The sequence below is a fragment of the Crinia signifera genome, chromosome 1 (assembly GCF_055691185.1).
Source record: "Crinia signifera chromosome 1, ASM5569118v1, whole genome shotgun sequence".
Taxonomy (NCBI): domain Eukaryota; kingdom Metazoa; phylum Chordata; class Amphibia; order Anura; family Myobatrachidae; genus Crinia; species Crinia signifera.
In genome coordinates, this window is record NC_139217.1 from 172,999,232 (window position 1) to 173,019,126 (window position 19,895).

Genomic DNA, 19,895 nt, shown 5'->3' on the forward strand with positions numbered 1-19,895 from the left:
TGATAATACACAAGTACCGAATAAAATGTGCAGTTCCCAACCCCTGAAGCATTGTTAAGTGGATCCTGTTACTTATACATTGCATTACATTACATTTTTGCACATACAGTAGAAAATACCTGGAGTGGTAAGTGCGGAGAACAGCCAGTGTAAGTACTATATTTAAAAAGTTTTTTCTGGTACCAATAAGTCAAGGATCCCAAGAGAAACCCAGCACTAAGCACTGAGCCAGTTATTTCTATCAGTATGAGCACTTTCACCTCTACTAATCATGACTTTTACGATTAGTCACAAAATAATGGTTTCCAGGGAAGTTTGGCAAACAACATTTTAGATAATGGTAATGTATACCTGCCAGATCTAGAAATCAGTATTGTGGATTTGATTAATACGATTTGATGCACAGTTTGGCCTATAAAGAGTTGCATAGTTTTATTAAAGCTCCAAAAATCATTCAGTTAACATAACAAAACATAACATACATAACATATCCCATACTTCTCTAATTCCTAGCTGCCCCATGCAAGAGGGAGCAGCCAAATCAAACCAGGAAGGGGGTGTGGCCTTATAATAAGTGGGTGGTGCAGGGCCTTAAATGCTTTTCAATATTTGTAATATAGTATTAAATAGAGGAAGCATGGTTCTTCCTCTGCTATTCAATACCCATATTACCAACACTAAAAAGTAGGTGCACGGTTACAATAAAATGATTTGGATCATGTGCCTCCACTGACTGCTCACTTTCAATGGCTGCTAAGGGAAGGTGTGGGAAGGTGGAGGTTAAAGGCCTGTTCCGAGAGATATGCCTTTGGAAAAGGGATGGGGGCGGGCAACCAAATTTTCAGCTGATCCACGAGAGTAGGCAAGTATGACATAGCCTCATACTGTAAATAAAAAACACTATACCATTATTTATTTCAACCTGCATTAAAACAAAACGTAAACTAGAATATGAGACACACAAAATTAAGGTATCAAGTATTTGAACATCCAAGCCATAGATCATAGATGATAAGTTCACTAGAGCACAATCATGAATAGTTCTTCCCTTAGCAGGGTACTGCAAGTAACAGCTGTCTTACACTTACACCTGTCTATCCTCTGCAATTGGCAGGAAGGCTCTCGAAAATTGTGTGCCCCCCTCCCCTCCCCCCCCCCCCCCCAAAAAAAAATGCAGGCATGTGCAGGCATTGTTTTCTTCTCACATGGGAAACTAAATCTAAATACAATAACATAATTCTTTGACCGATATATAAACTTGAATTACTGTAAGACAGCAATCATCCCCTAGTAAATCAAACCATTCTGTACTAACCTTCTTGTGCAGAGCAATATAGTCTAGTCTCACACCCGTCTCTCCTGTAAAAAAATTTGTCCCATTGAAGCAGTGACTCAGCAGACTCCAGCTAATAGGTGACCTTGGTGGTGACCTGCATGAATCTCCAGGGCCCCCAAATTTCAACAATGGACTTGCTTGTCTCAGTCCTTCAGAGCAGGCATCATAGTAGTTCTGAAAACCTGCAATAATGAACAATGTTTGACATACACATAAAGTAGTTACTAAGACAGAGATGGAATTATAATGGCACAAATGTAATCTAAAAAAAAAAGTTTATTCTTATCACATCTGTGGCAGGTGGAAGTACTATGACCTTTCCTTATTTGTGTTCAGCACAGTCCATTAAGTTAAATATGAAAAAACATGGTACTCTTTACCTAGAACGGCGCCCAAGATTTGGATCTTGGGCATCGCAAGGTAAAAAATCGCGTCAGTCGCATCGCATGCGACCAAAAAATCGCATGCGATGTGACCGACGCGATTACCGCGATTTTACATAGGGACCAATGTTAAATGGGCCAATTGACCCGATTTTACATAGGGAACAATGTTAAATGGCCCACAGAGCCCAAATAGCCACCCTCAAGTGTGAAATGGCCCCCCCAATTGTTAACGCCACCCCACGATCAACGTGAACCTGAAGCGTGGCGAGAGCAGCGAGCCCGCGAGGGGCGGTGGTACGCGTCCTCCGACCTTTTCATACCCCCACTATCCACGTCGGCGTGGAGTTGAGAATAGAAAGTGTGGCGAGCGCAGCAAACCACCGAGCCCGAAGCGTGGCGAGCGCAGCGAGCCCCGCGTGGGGACACGGATACCTTCACAGGTATCCGTGTCCCCTCGCGGGCTCCACAGGTATCCGCGTCCCCTCGCGGGGCTCGCTACGCTCGCCATGCTTCGGGCTCAGTGGCTCGCTGCGCTCGCCACACTTTCTATTCTCAACTCCATGCCGACGTGGATAGTGGGGGTATGAAAAGGTCGGAGGACGCGTACCGCCACCCCTCGCGGGCTCGCTGCGCTCGCCACGCTTCGGGTTCACGTTGATCGTGGGGTGGCGTTAACAATTGGGGGGGCCATTTCACACTTGAGGGTGGCTATTTGGGCTCTGTGGGCCATTTAACATTGTTCCCTATGTAAAATCGGGTCAATTGGGCCATTTAACATTGTTCCCTATGTAAAATCGCGGTAATCGCGTCGGTCGGTCGCATCGCATGCGATTTTTGGTCGCATGCGATGCGACCGACGCGATTTACATTTTAACATGCATTTCTATGTGAAATCGCGGGCATCGCATCGGTCGCATCGCATGCCATTATAATGGCATGCGATGTACATGCGATGCCCGCGATGGGCGCCGTTCTAGGTAAAGAGTACCCAAAATATTGTACTGTATACATATATATATATATAGGGGCAGCACGGATGGTGTAATGGTTAGCATTACTGCCTCACAGCGCTGAGGTCATGGGTTCGATCCCCACCATGGCCCAACTGTGCGGAGTTTGTATATTCTCCCCGTGCTTGCGTGGGTTTACTCCGGGTACTCCGGTTTCCTCCCATAATCCAAAAATATACAGATAGGTTAATTGGCTTCCAAAATTAACCCTAGAATGTCTGTGTGTGCGTCCACATGTGGTAGGGAATATAGATTGTAAGCTCCACTGGGGCAGGGATTGATGTGAATATACTCTGTAAAGCGCTGCGTAATATGTATGCGCTATATAAGAATCTGTTAATTAATAAATAAATATCTGTATTACATTTTAGTTCTTTAGGTTTAAAAAGGTCCTTTCTTTTGTTACTTAATAAATAAGTGTGTAGCCAACTACTATACATTATGGGTGGTATTCAATTGTTTTTCACCAGAATTTCAGCTCACTATCCACAGGGGTGGGAAGCTAAAATGTGGGACTGGGTGGCTAAACCAGACCATAATGAGTGCAACATGCTCAAAAAACAAAAAGAGGTCAACTGAATATTGCCTTACGATCTCCCATCAATTTACAAGGGAGATTAGGCACGATATAACAATTGAATACCACCCTTTATTACAAGTAATGACTTATTATCTTACAATGACTTTGATCGAATATGGATCTCAAAGAAAGAACAATTTTCTGTTTTATAGAATATCCGCATATTATTATTATTTGTATGGGTACTGCATCCCCTCTGTCAGAATTTACAACACATTTTACTAACCCTTCTCCTTACCCTCCTGTAAATCTAGCCCTCTCTACCTGCAGCCTTATCCTCCCCATTCACAGCATACCCATAGCCTACAGGATCTCAAAGTCGATCCACCTGTGGATCTTTTAAAATGTGTCAGTCAGTAATGAGTTGGGTGACCTGGAAAACATGAACTGTGTGGTGTCCTGAGGACCGAGTTTGAGAACCACTGCCATAACCAGTTGTCCTTAAATACTGTATGCTTACAGTTACATCGGCAGGATCCTGGAATTTGGGCCTAAAATCAGCAGGCTTTGAATCTTAGGATTGAGCATTCCAATCCCGGGATTCTGGGATTGTTACAGCCATGTAAAAGTCCCTTTTTTTTCAAGCCAGGCAGCACTGAGCACCTTATTATATGGCTCAGATGCTGCCCGGCTGCTACTGACCCAGGCTGGTGGCATTGCGGCTGTTCGGGACAGTATGATGTACATGTATTGCAGCAGTTGAGCTGCGCAGCGTGACCCCAGACATCATGTGACGCTACAAGTCCCGACCGCCGCTATGCTGCTACACCACACCGTTTTGAACTCGGTCGCCCGGCCACACGCCCGCTGTGCTGCGCCCAGCCGCCCGCCGCTGGAGATGGTCCTGCTGCTGCCTGTTACCATCGCTGTGTAAGTGCCAGCGCAGGGCAGGGCAGGGGGGGTGGGGAGAAATGGTGGGGGTTTAGTCCGCCTTTAGAGTGATGGGCGGGGCGGGCAGTTTGGGGGGCGGGGAGGCCATTAGGGTGGCCATCAATTGAAAAAATGCCCTGGGATTGGCATCCCTAGTTACAGTATCCTTCTTTTTTCATTGTCCAGCTCTCCCAAACACCCCCTCCGAATACATGTCTAATATTAATAACAATAGTAATATGAAGCTAAGGAACTTCTCTCTGCAATATGGAGGATGGGTTCTGCAGGCAGAGATGGGAAATACAAATACTTAGAATACACATTTTACTGTACATGCTGACATTTTTATTGTAGTCTCCGGATATACAGGTGAGATGCGCTAGGGCCTAGGGGCATTGTGGTCCTGTCACCCTCAGCTCACTGCCACAATGAGTGCATTTCAGCAGCAGGGGCCAGGGCCACAATTACCCTCCAATGCTGGCATCATGCCCCTAACCACACACATAACTGTTGAAGTCAGTGGAATACAGGAGGCTTATCTAGGGGGAGATTCTCTAAGAATCTCCGCCCCCCTTCGCCGCGCATCGCATATTTAATTATCGCATATGCTGTAACATATGCGATAATTAAGGCAAAGGACAGCTTTTGCGTTAAGAGCTGTCCTTTGCGGTGAGGGTCGCCGGGTCCCAGCAGGTCCCGGCGGCTCCCCCCTCCCTCACACACACGGCGCTGCTGCTGCTGAAGAGGATTAGTGCAGGGAGGAGGTCACAGGTCCGGGCAGCACTGCGCTGTGCTGCCTGGACACAGGTGAGTGGGGAGGGGGCGATGCGGGGCGGCGGGGGGTCGGCGCGGGGCGGTGGAGGGTTGCGATAGAAGCCCATTGGCTTCTATGGGGCATCGCCAGATTTTTCTTACAGCATCCCAAAATGCGGTAAAAACCCCGATAACGGGGTTTTTACCGCATTTTTAGCTTAGAGAATTCCGCCCCTACTCTGCTGCGAGCATGAGGCAGCTCTACGGAAATCAGGTGCAGAAATTCTATTATCTGCTATATGTTGCAGATGCTGTCACAGAATAGACGGTAAACTTTTCTGCGCAAACATTTGCAGTGTTAGGGCGGGATTCTCTAAAATCCGCAGCCCAGTATCGCCGGCCACCGCATTTCTAATGACCGCATATTCTCTAAAATATGCGGTCATTAACGCAAGGGACAGCTCTTGCGGTAAGAGCTGTCCCTTGCGATGCGGCGCCGTTGCTGGACTTCCGGGCCTATGACCCGGGAGTCCGTCTGCGCATGCGCAGACTGACGCGCTGGCCGCAGGGCATGCTGGAAGGGATCCGTGACGGATCCCTCACACACCGCTGCGGTAAGAAGCCCATAGGCTTCTGCAGGGAACCGCCAGCCTTTGCTGGCGATTCCCTCCGCAGTGGTGACACTGCGGAGGGACATTAGAGAATACAGAAATGCGGTAAAAACCCCGATAGCGGGGTTTTTACCGCATTTCTGTAATAGAGAATCTCCCCCTTAATATGGTAAGGGAAAGCTTCAGGAATAGTTATAAATGAGTCCTTAGTCTTGCTATATAGAGTAAGGGACAAATTGTAACACATAGGTAAAGTGTAAAGTTCTTTTAAGTAATAGATTCCTTAGGTTCTAGTGTGTGTGTGTCCGTGTGTTTGTGTGATTTCACAGTTCATTAAGTTTGAGGACAGTGACGTCTTTGTGCCTTAACTTTTGTGAGGTGGGAGGAGTGTTTGTCACATGATTAGGTCCAAGTGATAGGGTGCGATGATACAATCACACACAGAGGGTGGTATTCAACTGTTTCCTTTTGGGCGTCATTTTTTCCCCACCTTTCAAATACACGCATCTGACGTCTTTTAAAGTGATGGTTGGGTGTGCTATCCAAACGTATATTCTTTAGATGTCTAATCTGCTGTAGTTGGTCTTATTTATCACACCCATTTATTCCACTTTTTATCTCACACCCATTTTATATATAGATTGCATATATTTTATTTGCGCAACATTGTATTCCCCTTTATTATTCCCTATTTTGTTCCACCCTGTTTAACTCCGCCCACCCTGTTTAGCCCCGCCCGTTAGTCTATTTAGCTGCATTGCTGCGTTTTGTGGGAGAGGACGAGTGGAGCATCGAGGAGAAGTGGCCTGCTTGATAAGTGTTGCCCCTGACGAGGAGAGGCTTACAAGGTTTGTCGGGTGCAAGGTACTGTAAGTATTTTTTTTATTTTATCTGTCTTCCCCATTGCTGCCCGTAGGCTACCCCTAATTACATGCCTGCAAGTTTACCCTGCCCTCTGCCCATCCATACAAGTTTGTCTCCGTTATAACAGCACCCATCCCCTGTTAAGCAGATGCCATTAATTCACCACCGACACCCAGATGAATAAAAAGATGAGAAAAAAAACAAGTTTAGAAAAGTGTGAAAATTATCCCCAAACATTTGAATAGGAAAACCATTGAAAATTGCTGTAAAAAACTGTAAACTTAAAAAAAAAAGACCTGGCAGAATTGAATATCACACTGATATCAAAACATATAAAACTTGTGAAAAAAGGGAGAATAGGCGTGCAAAAGGGAAAAAACAACAACTGAATACCCCCCCCCCCCCCCCCCCCCCCAGAGTCTGTGAAGTAAATCCTTGTTTGGCCATCTATGGATACACCGGAGGTAGGGAGGCCAATCCCGGCTTCGGCAGGATTCTGGTATTTTGGCCTAAAATCGTCGGGATTTGAAACCTGGGATTGAGCCTTCCAATCCTGGGATTCTGGGTTAGTACCCCCATGCAAAATTCACTTTTTTTTTTTCAAGACGGCAGCTCTGAGCACCTTAGTATCTGGCTCAGATGCTGCCCGGCTACTACTGATCCCCAGTGGGCGGCTGTTTGGAACAGTGTATGACAATGGCCGGCTGTGCAGCGTGACCCCTGACATCATGTCACGCTGTGCAGCCCGGCCGCCGCTATGCCACTACACCATTCCGAACTCGGTCGGCCGTTCACACGCTGGCTGTGCTGCTCCCAGCTGCCCTCCGCTGGAGATTATCCTGCTGCTGACTGTCACCATCGTCATGTAAGTGCCAGTGCAGGGCGGGGCAGGGGGGGGTTGGGGAGAAATGGTGTGGGTTAAGCCTGCTTTTACAGTGATGCGTTGGGTGGGCAGTTTGGAGAGCGGGGTGTTTTTTTTTATCAAAGAGGCCAATCCAAAAATCCTGGGAATCCTGGGATTGAGCATTTTTCAATCCCAAATCCCAGGATAGAAAAAAATGCCTCGGGATTGGAATCTCTAACCGGAGGGGTGAACCACTGAGAAAAAGAAGTTTAGCTCATAACAACCTAGCTCAGAGGACAGAAGAAAGACTATTGGAAGAGTGACAGAGGTGACACAAATTGTTGCTATTCAAGGATAGGTAAAGGCGTGCTATTAGGAGCTACTGTACCTCACATGAGAGTGGTACATGCAAGGACCAGTGAGGGGGTCCTGGTGCTGCAGTGGGCTCTAATGAGGTTGCGCTATTGCGCCATGGGGGGTGTGCAAAACTTCGGAATATTGTTTAATAAACATATTAAAATATAGTGTTCTAAGTGGATCTGAGAAAGGACAAATTGCACAGCATATTGTTAGATTGGTGGTACATCACTGCAAGGTCTGTATACAAGTCTACTCCTCTACACAGGGCACCTCTGCTGGGCAACACATCAAGTCTGCTATTGGTATTATAGTGCTGCAGAGTAGGATGGTAATTCTAGCATCCTGTCTGCTATAAAGTGCTAAAACAGAATCAATGATGAGGTAAATACCTTTAATGGTCATAGAAACACTATCAAAATCATGATTATCTGGTTCATTCCAAGTTTCAAAATTCCAGGACGAGACTTGTGGTAACCCATACTTTTCTGAAAGAGAACATAAACAACATAGTTGTACGATTGTGAAACCATTAACAAACATACTTCAATCTTCAAAGCTTTATTTTAAATATATATATGCATATACATATATATATATATACGTATATACACACACACACACACACACACACTAGCTAAGCCCACTCGAAGCAAAAGCTTTGAAAGCTAGTCTGCTACCTTGTGATTGCCTCTGTGTTTCTGTATGTGTGAAAGAGAGATGTAGTTTCACTTACTGCCAGCAGATGGCAGTACTGTATTTCAGTTACACACAGACACTTGACATATATATACAGGTACAACCCCGATTTTCTGGCAACCGTTGGTCCGGAACCTCTTTTAATCTGGACAATTTTGCTTTGTACGGATTAAAAGAGGTTTAAGACCTCTTTTAGGGGGGTATTCAATGTCAGGGGAACGGCTGTCAAGCAAGCTCGACAGCGGTGCCTCTATCCCGTTCTCGTTTTGCTCGCCTGGAGCTCGTCAGTCGGGATTCAATGTCCCGGCCGCCGAGTGGCGAGAGGGGGGCGTGGCCGCGAGCTGAGGGCGGAAATAGATGAGCTCCGGCCGGGAGCTCGCCTATTTCCAGCTTTTCTCGGCAGAACGAGCCCGACAGCTTGTGCTGTCGGGCTCGTTCTGCGCAAAACCCTTGTTCAACGCTGTCGGGGAAGATAGCATTGAATAGATCCCCGCAGCCATCTCCCCCGTCGGGAGATGGCTGCGGGTGCACGACAAAGATTGAATACCCCCCTTAATCTGGACAAATCAAAACTGTCCGGATAAAAAAAGAGGTTCTCGAACACTTTTAATCCGGAACACTTTCTGCACATGAGCGTAACATGCAATAGGTGCAAGTGTCAGTGAGGACAGCTTCCACAGACACTGTAGGTGACACAGGAAGCATCAGTGGGGCTGTTATGGCTTCTAATGTAGGGTACACACCAGGACGACCACCGTCGTCCACGACCGATAGACGACCATGGGACGATTTCCCTTGGACTTCCCGGGAGCTCCCAGGCAGTCCCCAGCAAACGATTAGCAAAAATTGTGTTTTTTTTGCGGAACGATCTAGATCCGATCCCGATGCGCCCGTGATGGTCGTTAAGACGGTCGGATCGCTGGTTTTTGGTTTTTTTGCAAGAACACATGCGACCGTCGTCAGATTGGCCTTTGAAATTTAAATGAAGGGGCTGGACTAGCAGAGGGGATAGGAATAGCAGCAGCCATTTTAAACCAGTGTATTTCTGCTTTGTTACTAGTGAGGCTTGGTTTATACCTGCTGAAGGCTGGACATAGCTACTTATACATTACTTTGTTTTGCCTGCCATTACAAAGTGTCTTTTAACCCTGCACTATGGAGAATGCAGTGATGGGTCGTCACCAGCAACATTACCTGCTCTATTATGCTGTGCTGAAGCTAGGCGTCAGAGGGCCCAGCGCACGAGAGCAAGATCATGCTGGACAAAGCAGTGGCTACTGCAGCGTCAGACTCATTCGCACATGCCACTGCTCAGGGACATCAGGGAAAATAACCCAGATGACTTCTGGAACTTTTTGAGGATGGATGATGCCACATTCCAGGAATTGCTGCGTCTGGTGACTCTCCACATCGAGAAGCAGGATACCAAGTATCGCGTGGCTATCCCTGCTGAGGAACGGCTGGTGGTGACCCAGAGGTTTCTGGCGACAGGACGGTCTCTTGCTGACCTGAAGTTTGGATCCCTCATCTCCCCGCAAGCTTTGGGCCTCATCATCCCGGAGACCTGCAAAGCCATTGTGAAGGTGCTGCCGTACCAGTATTGCAAGGTAAGGATGAAAAATACACCGTACACTTTATTGTGCAAACAAAATTGTTTTATTTATAATTTAGGCCTAGAACAGAAACAGGTTTTTTAGGCCTTTCATATGTAAAACATGTGTAAATATATATACAAATATAGATTTATTGTGTCAACACAAATATATTATAATACCATATAAAAGATATTTTACAAAAAAACACACTACTATAAAGTTTAAACTTTCCCAATAAGTACGGGCTACTGTGTGGCAGAGGAGGTCTGCCGCAGATATGTAAAGGCTGCGGCCCACATGGCGCATGGCGCAGATGCAATGGTCCCGGCCCCATTGATGTGCGCCATACGCCATGTGAGCAGTGGCCATCACATACCTGCAGCTGAGACCATGTCTGTCGCACAGTACCCCATTCTATTGGCAAAGAAAAAAGGTAATAAATTGAGTTTGCTCTCCAGATTGAGGAGAATCCTGTTCTCCCTCTGGTAATGCAGGTACAGGTAGCAGCATATACGTAGAAAACCAAGAAAAAAACACTCTGGTAACTTATGAAACAGGCCCTTGTGTGGCAGAGGATGTCTGCAGCAGATATGTAAAGGCTGCGGCCCACATGACGCATGGCGCAGATGCAATGGTCCCGGCCCCATTGATGTGCGCCATACGCCATGTGAGCAGTGGCCATCACATACCTGCAGCTGAGACCATGTCGATGGTAAATGACAAAATAGCCTATATTTTAAGACAGATCCTCAAAAACAGGAGACTCTGGATCTTCTATCAGTAAAGAACTGTAGAATTGACGGTACTGGGAGGGTTGAGAAGGCTGTGTGGGTGTCGACTGGGTATGTGTTGGAAGTGTGCTCGACTGGCCTAGTACGGTGGCAGGCGGAGTAGGCACTGGTGATTCTAATGACAGTGGTGTTTCTGGTGCACTACCCATGCCAACTATTTTAGTGCCACTGCTGAGATACCCTAAACTGCCATTATACACCAACTCCATACATAACTTTTCAAAAGTCAGTTGCTGGTCCGGAGCTATGTTGCGAACACACTCTGCCACATAAGTGAAGTAGTTGTCATGTTTGTCCGGGTTTCTTTGCAGGACTCGCTGTGCCCGCATCATAAATTCTTCATGTGCTGCTGCTTCTCCTTTTTTTCCTTTGCCACGCATTTTTTTTGCACGGGGGAGTGGTGGAGTGGGTTCCAGGGTGGGTGGCGGAGTGCGTGCCGGAGTAGGAGCTTCGCTCGATGTGCATGCATTATCAGATAGCGCAGGCAGGTCCGGGGTTGGAGGTGGGTCGTCAGCAAGCTGTAAAAAAATTGAACAACACGTTTACTAATCAATTCTATTTACTTCTAATTTCAGTTCCCTACCAGCGTGAATGAATGGAAAGTCATCGCAGAGGAGTTTGAACAGCGATGGAACTTTCCAAATTGCGGTGGAGCCATTGATGGCAAACATGTCCGCATAGCCCAGCCTATCAATAGTGGTTCCTACTACTTTAATTACAAGGGCTATTTTAGCATTGTACTAATGGCTGTGGTTAATGCGAACTACGAGTTTATCTTCCTGGATGTAGGAAGGAATGGCCGTGCATCGGATGGTGGCACTTTCAAGGACACAAAGTTCTACGAAAGGCTCACAGCGAACACCCTTCACTTGCCGTCTGTCCAGGAAACTAAACAGGGGCTTAACTTTGTGTTTGTGGCAGACGAGGCTTTTGGCCTGCACGAGCACATCATGAAGCCATATGCGCAAAGGGGCCTGAACCATGACAAAAGGATCTTCAACTACAGGCTATCCAGGGCACGGCGTGTTGTGGAAAATGCTTTTGGCATCCTGGCTAACCGGTTTCGCATTTTACACACTGCCATTAACCTGAGGGTGGACAAAATTGACTGGGTTGTCACGGCATGCTGTGTCCTGCACAATTTGCTCCGCAGAAAAGCCACACAGCAAAGGGCTACAGGCACAGCACTCCAAGAAGACCAAGATCTGCCAGAGGAGGTAGTGCAGATATCCTCCTTGCAAACCCCAACACAACACTTCACAGGGAGTGCACGAGCCAAACAGGTGAGGGAAGAGTATATGGCCTACTTTAATGGGGAGGGGGCTGTGGATTGGCAGGAGGAATCAATTAGATAGCCAACAAAGTAGACTCACCAATGCAGACTTCTTGGTTATCATGTTCGACCATCAGGACTACTCCTGTCCTCATCGACTCCTGGCTGAGGGTGAACGTCAACCTGTCGTAGTACCAGAGCGATGTTTGATACATCTCGTCGACTCCAGCACCAGACTTCTTTGCAGCCTCCACCTTCTTGTGTTCTTTCAAGAAAACCGTCCGCAGATTCTGGATGCGTTTCCGCACCCATTCTACATTGGCCTCTGGGTGAAATGGGAGACTGTAGCGAGACAAGTCCTCCAAGGCTTGATTTCTTTTCATTTTATTTGAATACTCCTTGGACTTGGTTCGCCACAGGCATTTATGGGAACGATACTTCTCTATGAACCCTTCTAAAAATTCCTGTTCTTTTGCGTTGGACATTGGGACTGTAAAAAGATAAAACCATTTTAGTTATTATAGTTATAGCCATGTTTTGTTTCATATTTAAATTTTTATAGTTATAGTTACCAATTTACCTAGTTCATATGTTCTAAGTATTTAAAATGTTAATAAACTTTTATGAAAACCACTATACATTTTATTGTGCAGATTGCTATTCACACAATCAGGTGAATGGGGCCTAGCAGAGAGGAGTGCATGGAATACTGCAATGGTGGACAATGGTTATATCTATATATATATATATATACACAAACACACACACACACACACACAGGTGAATGGGGCCTAGCAGAGAGGAGTGCATGGAATACTGCAATGGTGGACAATGGTTATATCTATATATATATATACACACACATGGGGCCCACCCGAGCAAACAGTGACATGGTCAGGTGCACGGTTGACAAACCAGTGCTCTATACACACTATATACATTGGTGGCAACAGTAGGCATGCATAGGAGAGCATTGGGAGTGCAAACATACCAGGTTGTTGTTCTGGGAGATGAGACAAGAAGGAGAGTCCAACTGCTGCGCCAGCACTGTTTGCTATGTGGAAAAACATGGCGCCAGGGGGAAAGGTTTAGGAAATGCCACTCAAATAGGCTGGATCAAACGACGGACGCACCGACGATCTGCATGCGATTGACGGTCGGTCGGCCTGGGATTGACGGATCCTACCTGCAGCACGTAGGACCAAAGATGCGACCAAACGAGTGGCGTGTACGCGCATCGAATCGGAATCAGATCAAATAAATGACAAAAATGCACAAAAGTACATACAATCTGCATACAACCGGTCGGAATTGGATCTAAATTGACATAATCGGGCCATAGTCGTCCTGGTGTGTACCCAGCATAAGGTCACAGCAAGTACCGCACATGGGTGGAACACACAGCATGAGTAAGTGTCACTGGATACAGCTTCCAAGGACACTGCAGGTGACACAGCAGGCATCGGTTGGGCTGTTATGGCGTCCAAGGTCACAGCAAGTACCGCACATCGGTGGAACACACAACATGAGCAAGTACCACTGGGTACAGCTTCCAAGGACACTGCAGGTGACACAGCAGGCAGCAGTGTGGCTGATATGGCATCCAAGGTCACAGCAAGTACCACACATCGGTGGAACACACAGCATGAGCAACTCGGTGGTGTACCTGTATATAAGATATCATGTGTATACTCACGCACACCACACACATAAATGCATAAGCATATACATACTGTAGCTAGTGTGCTACTTTTTTTAAGTTGTATGGGAAGAAAAGACATTTGGAAAAAGGAATTTATTTTATAGAAATTAATATTTGTAGGGTTGAAACACAAAGCCTGTGACTTGATCCCATTGCTCTCTGAGAACAACAATACTGTAAAAAGTGGTGTGACTCTCTGAAAGGAAAATGTACTTTACAGTGACACTGTCATAGAGTTGCAGTTTACATTGACTACATGTTAGTTGTGCTATGTAGCACATATTTGGCATTAGATCTTTCCTTTCAATTTTGCATTAGATCTGTACTTTTGCATTCGATATCGATTTAAATATTGAATTCGATTTACATTCAAGGCACAGTGTACACATTCGTTATACTGGATCGAATTAGATATTTCCTTTCCTGCACAGTTTATTTTTCTTTTCGATATAGAGAAAACGCAGGGTTGCCTACCCTCCCGGAATGGCCGAAAATCGGGCCTTCCGGAAAGGTGGACAACCATCCTGGTTTCTGGGGGACCCCGTTTACCCCCCCTGTTTGCGGCTACCTCCCCCCCACACCGCGCCATTTAAATAACGGGATATGCCCATCTCCGATGAGGGGGCGGGGCTAAAGTGGCAGAATCGCGCCATTTTAGACCCGCCCCATCCGTGGTGATCGGCAAATCGGGTCATTTCCATAATGGGGCGGGGCTTAATGAGGTCACGCTCAAGCCCCGCCCCCGAACTCCTGCTGCAAGTCTCCTCTCTGGGCTTCTCCCGAGGAGGAGATTTAAAAAGTCGGCAACCCTGAGAAAATGGGAGCGCGCATCCAGATCGAAAGCATCTTAAAAAACATTCGATTTCGATTCGATTTTGCTTCTATAAGCAAAATCGAATCGAAATCAGTCAAAATCGAAGCATGTGTACACTCCTTAAGATGGTGTTGGGGACTGGAGATGATTAGGGGGTTAAGCAGCATCTCAAACTGTTCCACAAAGCCCAGCTACACCAATTATACGTCAGTCCAGCATCAGGTAATGAGGAACATGTATTGTATCTATTTCACAAAAAAATGTAGGTTGATAAATTGTCCTTATTAGCAAATGTATGAACTATAGAGTATAAACAGGATGTGTATTCAATAGAGACATACCATGCCACAACGAAAATAATATATTGTGAGTATATAAACATCACATGTCATTGCCAACATGCTGTGAGATATTCTGTCAGCTGGCACAAAACAGGACACAGAAGAAGTGACTGTAGAACAAAGAGTGTGTTTAAGTAAGTTGTTGGTAACACTAAGCAGAAAATGTCTTGTTTTGACCAAAAGGATAAAAACTATACACATAACAGCGAGCAGGTGGCAGTGACACTTACCCTTAGGCATAGACAGGGGGTAGAACAAAGTGGACTCTGAACACAGATGCCCGCTGGCAGGCTGCAAACTCTCAGAAATATTTTATTGTCAATTTCATAAGATATTCTGGGATGCTTTCAAAGACATATTACCAATATTTATGATAAAGCTGGCATATTTTGGGTAAGGAAATATACTGACATTCTCAAGGGCAAGGGGCATATTTACGAACAACCTCATTTAATATGCAGTTGTGGTACGAAAATGTCACCTCAGATTCAGTCATGGAAATGACCGCTGGCATCTAATAAAGTTGGAGCACTGCAACAGAGCTTCTGAAAAAGTCTGTGCAGGCAAAGGTCTAGAAGCAAAGTGATAGCTACCGATATCATGGCAGGGCATTGGCATATGTGTGCAGCTGTTATCAGGTGATTGGCTTGTGTCAGTGAGGCCATAGGAATCTCTGGTATATATTGAGAAAAAGTAGCTCTTACACTACTATGGGCATCTTCAGATGGTATTAGTTTCCCAGTGCTTAGCATTCTGGAGCTTGGTAAATCCGACTTGCATAGTAGCCCTCAAATAAATCTATGGTCATTGCTTTTACAGTCTATAATTAGGGGGAATTTATCTTTAATAAATATAAATTAGCTGCGTCTTGTTAACACCTACTGTACAAATAACACAATGGTCAGTATTTAATGCTGTGGGCGAGCTGTGACCAGGAGCAGTGCTGCCTGCTCACTGTCACAGCTTGCAGGTTCAGTATCCAACTGCCCCCCCCCCCCCCCCCCCGCATATGCCGTTTCCCCCTCTTTACAGGAAGAGGAGCAGCAGAACAAGAGGACATGCACTGAAACTAGAGGGAGGAAGATTCAGGGGAAATTTGAGGAAGAATTACTTCACAGAAAGAGTAGTAGATAAGTGGAATAGCCTCCCATCAGAGGTGGTAGAGGCAAATACAGTAGTACAATTTAAACATGCTTGGGAGAGGCATAATGATATCCTTACAAAAAATAAGGATCAAATATGGTTTGAGGTAACATGTTTAAAAAAGGGGAAGACTAGATAGGCCAAGTGGTTCTTATCTGCCATCAAATTCTATGTTTCTATGTTTGAACAGTATGTTTCTATGCTACTGCTATCCCTGCTGTTTAACCCCCTTGCCAGCCACATTGAATACGGACTCTGCGATATACTTCAGGGCACGCTGTCCTTCAAAAAGGGCCACACATTACCCTCAATCTCTGTAATACGTGTAAAACAATACATTTATTCAAAAAAAGAATATCAGAAACAAGTATAATAATGAAGCTGGAAGTACAGTATCTGAGGACTGCTGGTGAAGACTTGTGCTGTGGCTTCCCATTGCCTATCACTGGGTCTAGCTTTTGCATGGCTTTGATTATAAAAGTCAGAGTTTTTTCTTGTACCATGTGTGGGCACATGCAAAATACTACTTTATCCATATTTAGTGGGTTCAAGTCCAAATAATGATCTGTAATGCCAGCATAGGTGCTGGAAGGAGGGGAGCAAGGTGTTCCTCAAATATTTGAAAGGGGCCAATGAAAGTAGTGTCCAGGGGCACAGCGTGGCTGCCATCTACAGTTAATATGGGCAGTGTCAGGTGGGATATAATACTCTTTCCAGGCTGCTCCATCTCTTCCCTCCCCTTGCCTCCAGGGCCCTCCTCCCCCCTGCACTCAGCTCTGGCCCCATCACTGTGTGGCCAGTTACTGTGGGCTGGCCATTCCACTGGGATCACCCAAATTATATTTTGCCCGAATGCCAGTAATATGCCATGCAATATGTATGCTAGTGTTGTCAAAAATCTAGGGATGGTGAGATAAAATAAAGGCAAACATTCTCAGGTAAAGAATACTTAAAAATGGTCTAGAACTGTGGGTCCCTATTTTACTAATTATATGCATATATGAAAAAAAAAAATAGTAACTCTAAGATTATATAGTACCCCATAGCACTTTAAAGTGGAGTTAAAACTCCTTCTCACTGCCATGAATCACACTGCATGTCCAGCACGCCCATGTTTATTATCTGCTTTCTGTGAGATGCCTAGAAAGGAGATGCAAGTAGCAAAGGCCAGCGGGAAGGCCAGGTGAAACAGAACTGCTTTCTGGGATTTTGTGTTGCCTGCCTAAAACAGTTTTTTGCTTATTTATAGAACTCCATTTCCTTAGAGGATAGCAGGATTTTTTTCTCTCTTACCCCCAACCCCTTCTTCTCTTTGTTTCTCCTCCCTTATCTCTCTCCATTTATCCTTCTTTGTCCATCTCTTGCCCCCATCTCCATCTTTGTATCCCTCATTTCTCTTTTTTTCTCTGATTGTGTCCCTCTATCCATTAAAATTACTTCTCAACTAACATTGTGGTAATGAAATTATTACTTGCATTTACCCATCTGTGTATATTTAAAAACACACCACACCCAAATCTGAATCTTTCTTCACAGTGCAACATGGTTTTGTCAAGTTGCTTACTTTTGTGCTTTACTTAAAATGCTGAAGTGGTATTTGTACTTAACCAAATAATGTATCTACAATAAATACACATTGTGGGGGCAATTTACTAAGAATCTAAAATACGACCGATGCCGGGTACTACTTCATACAAGCAACATTGGTTGTATTTTTGGAAAAATGCAATTCGTAAATAGGGCATAGGTGGTCGTATGCTGCTGTATTCATATTTGGACTCATAGTTCCACATCAGAACCCAATAAGTAATTCTTTATTTTACACAAACGCTTTCAGCCCGGTGCCCACCGCCTTTGGGCACCAGGGACAGCCCAGGATTCAGCCCGGGTGGTGTTAGTCCTGGAGGGGGACCCCTTTATTAGGGCGGTCCACACTCCCCCAGGGTCTCTGCCTGGGTTGACCGGTCAGGGGCATAATTGTTTTGCTACGGGACCTTATATAATATGTTTCCCTGCGGCTGTGCCATTACCCTGCTGGCTGGTTGGACCCGGTGCTGGTTCTTAAAATACGGGGGACCATATTTTGTAAACCAGGACCGGCCCTTGAGCCTGGTTTTAAAAACTACTGGGAACCCCTAAATTGTTCCCTGAATTTTTAAAACCAGAACCGGTCTTTGAGCAGTCGTATTTGCATACAACTGCCTATGAATACGCCAAATCCAGACCTATTTACCTTAGAAAATTCCCCCCTGTATATCTAAATGCAAAGAAGATTAAGTTGACATGAAAAAAACTTGATGCCTATACAGTATATGAATGCCCATTAGGAAGGTTATTATAAAGCAAAAACTTTGAATGAGCCTCTACATGTTTTTATTTTAGAAGAATCTTTTAGTCTTCTTCAGTTATGTGTTTTTGCAAAACCACCAATTACATTCAAACTTAAAACAAATGTATAAAACATCTCATGAAATCAAATAATGAGCAACATACCGATATACCGTTTTGCTGTTAAGAAGATCAAACGACTCCATTCAGTAACTTGTATTTTATCTTCAAAATCAGTAAAATATCCAGATGGACTTCCCATCAATTCAAAGCCTTCAAATAAAAAGTAAATTGTTATTCACTGATTGCGACTTTTATCTTACCAAAACGCTAAGACCCAGGTCTACATCTAAGCTCGACACAAGCTTAAGTCAGTGCCACTGCATGAATTCTGCAAAACATTACTTAACTAACAAGGACATCTCAGTTTATTTTAGCTAAACTAATGTTGTGGCCACACAAGAGTACAAAGACAGTACATCAAATACTAAAAAATCATAGACTTCAAACTTCTTAGGACCCTAAACTGGACATGTTTAACATTTCTCCAGTATCACCAGTGAAATAGTTAGCTACAGTATAAAACATTTATAGGGTGTACAAACAAATATTTATATAAATAAGGTAGCATCATATCTGGCAACTAAGATATCTGTGTGAGGTTAAGGTCACATTATATACACTTATACTAAAATTATCATTAATACAACATTAAATGCTTTTGATGCAGGATGTAAACAATTAATTCTCACAATAAGTGCAGCAGCTAAAAAAAACTATTTTACAAGATTGGATTCAACCAACCCCTGTTAACTTTCAACTATATAAAGAAAAACATACTTTTATCTCTCGTATGGATTGGATTTAAACCATTTTGACAAGGAAAAGAAAGCTGCTTCCTTTTTTATTGCTACCCTACCTAATTCAACACAATCCCAGATCCATAATACCATGCGTCTAACTCAATGGTATGAGAACCGCATCTTAATGGGTGAGCCCCCTATTGAGCTGCCTGGTGGGTGAGCATCAGACAAATATATACTCTTCTTGTTCTACCCCTCATTGTAATTGCTTTATACTAATGCCTACATACAATGGGTACATTCTATATACCTATGTATCATTGACATATTCAAATTGTTAAATAAGTGAATACATAAATAGTAAACGTTTAATTAAGGAAAACATAGGCCCACTAACTGATACTAGTGGAAAAAGTGTTACTGAGGACAAGGGAAAAGCAAAACTGTTAAATGAGTTCTTCTCATCAGTATTTACTAAGGGAGAGCAGACTGTGGAACGAACATTTACCACAAACGGGACAAATAAGCCAGATCTCATTGTGGATTTCACGCCGAAGGAAATAATACTGAGGCTAAGCAAACTCAAAACAAATAAGTCACCAGGGCCAGATGGGATTCATCCGAGGGTATTAATGGAATTAAGGGATGAACTAGCTACCCCCCTACATTATATTTTTAGCAAGTCACTATCGTCAGGTATAGTACCAAAAGATTGGAGAATAGCAGAGGTAGTGCCAATATTCAAAAAAGGAAAAAAGGAAGATCCCGCTAATTACAGACCCGTTAGTTTAACAT

At 44.6% G+C, this 19,895-nt stretch overlaps 1 protein-coding gene across 1 annotated transcript in view; it reads right to left on the reverse strand.

The window, feature by feature from the left end:
* IDUA (alpha-L-iduronidase) overlaps nt 1-19,895 on the reverse strand; it is a 154,785-nt gene that overhangs the window by 27,270 nt on the left and 107,620 nt on the right. The window contains exons 4-6 of the mRNA XM_083177247.1: nt 18,463-18,570; nt 8,004-8,099; nt 1,316-1,518 (exon numbers count right to left, since the gene is read on the reverse strand). Coding sequence (XP_083033373.1) covers nt 1,316-1,518; nt 8,004-8,099; nt 18,463-18,570 — 407 coding nt within the window. The remainder of the gene's footprint in view (nt 1-1,315; nt 1,519-8,003; nt 8,100-18,462; nt 18,571-19,895) is intronic.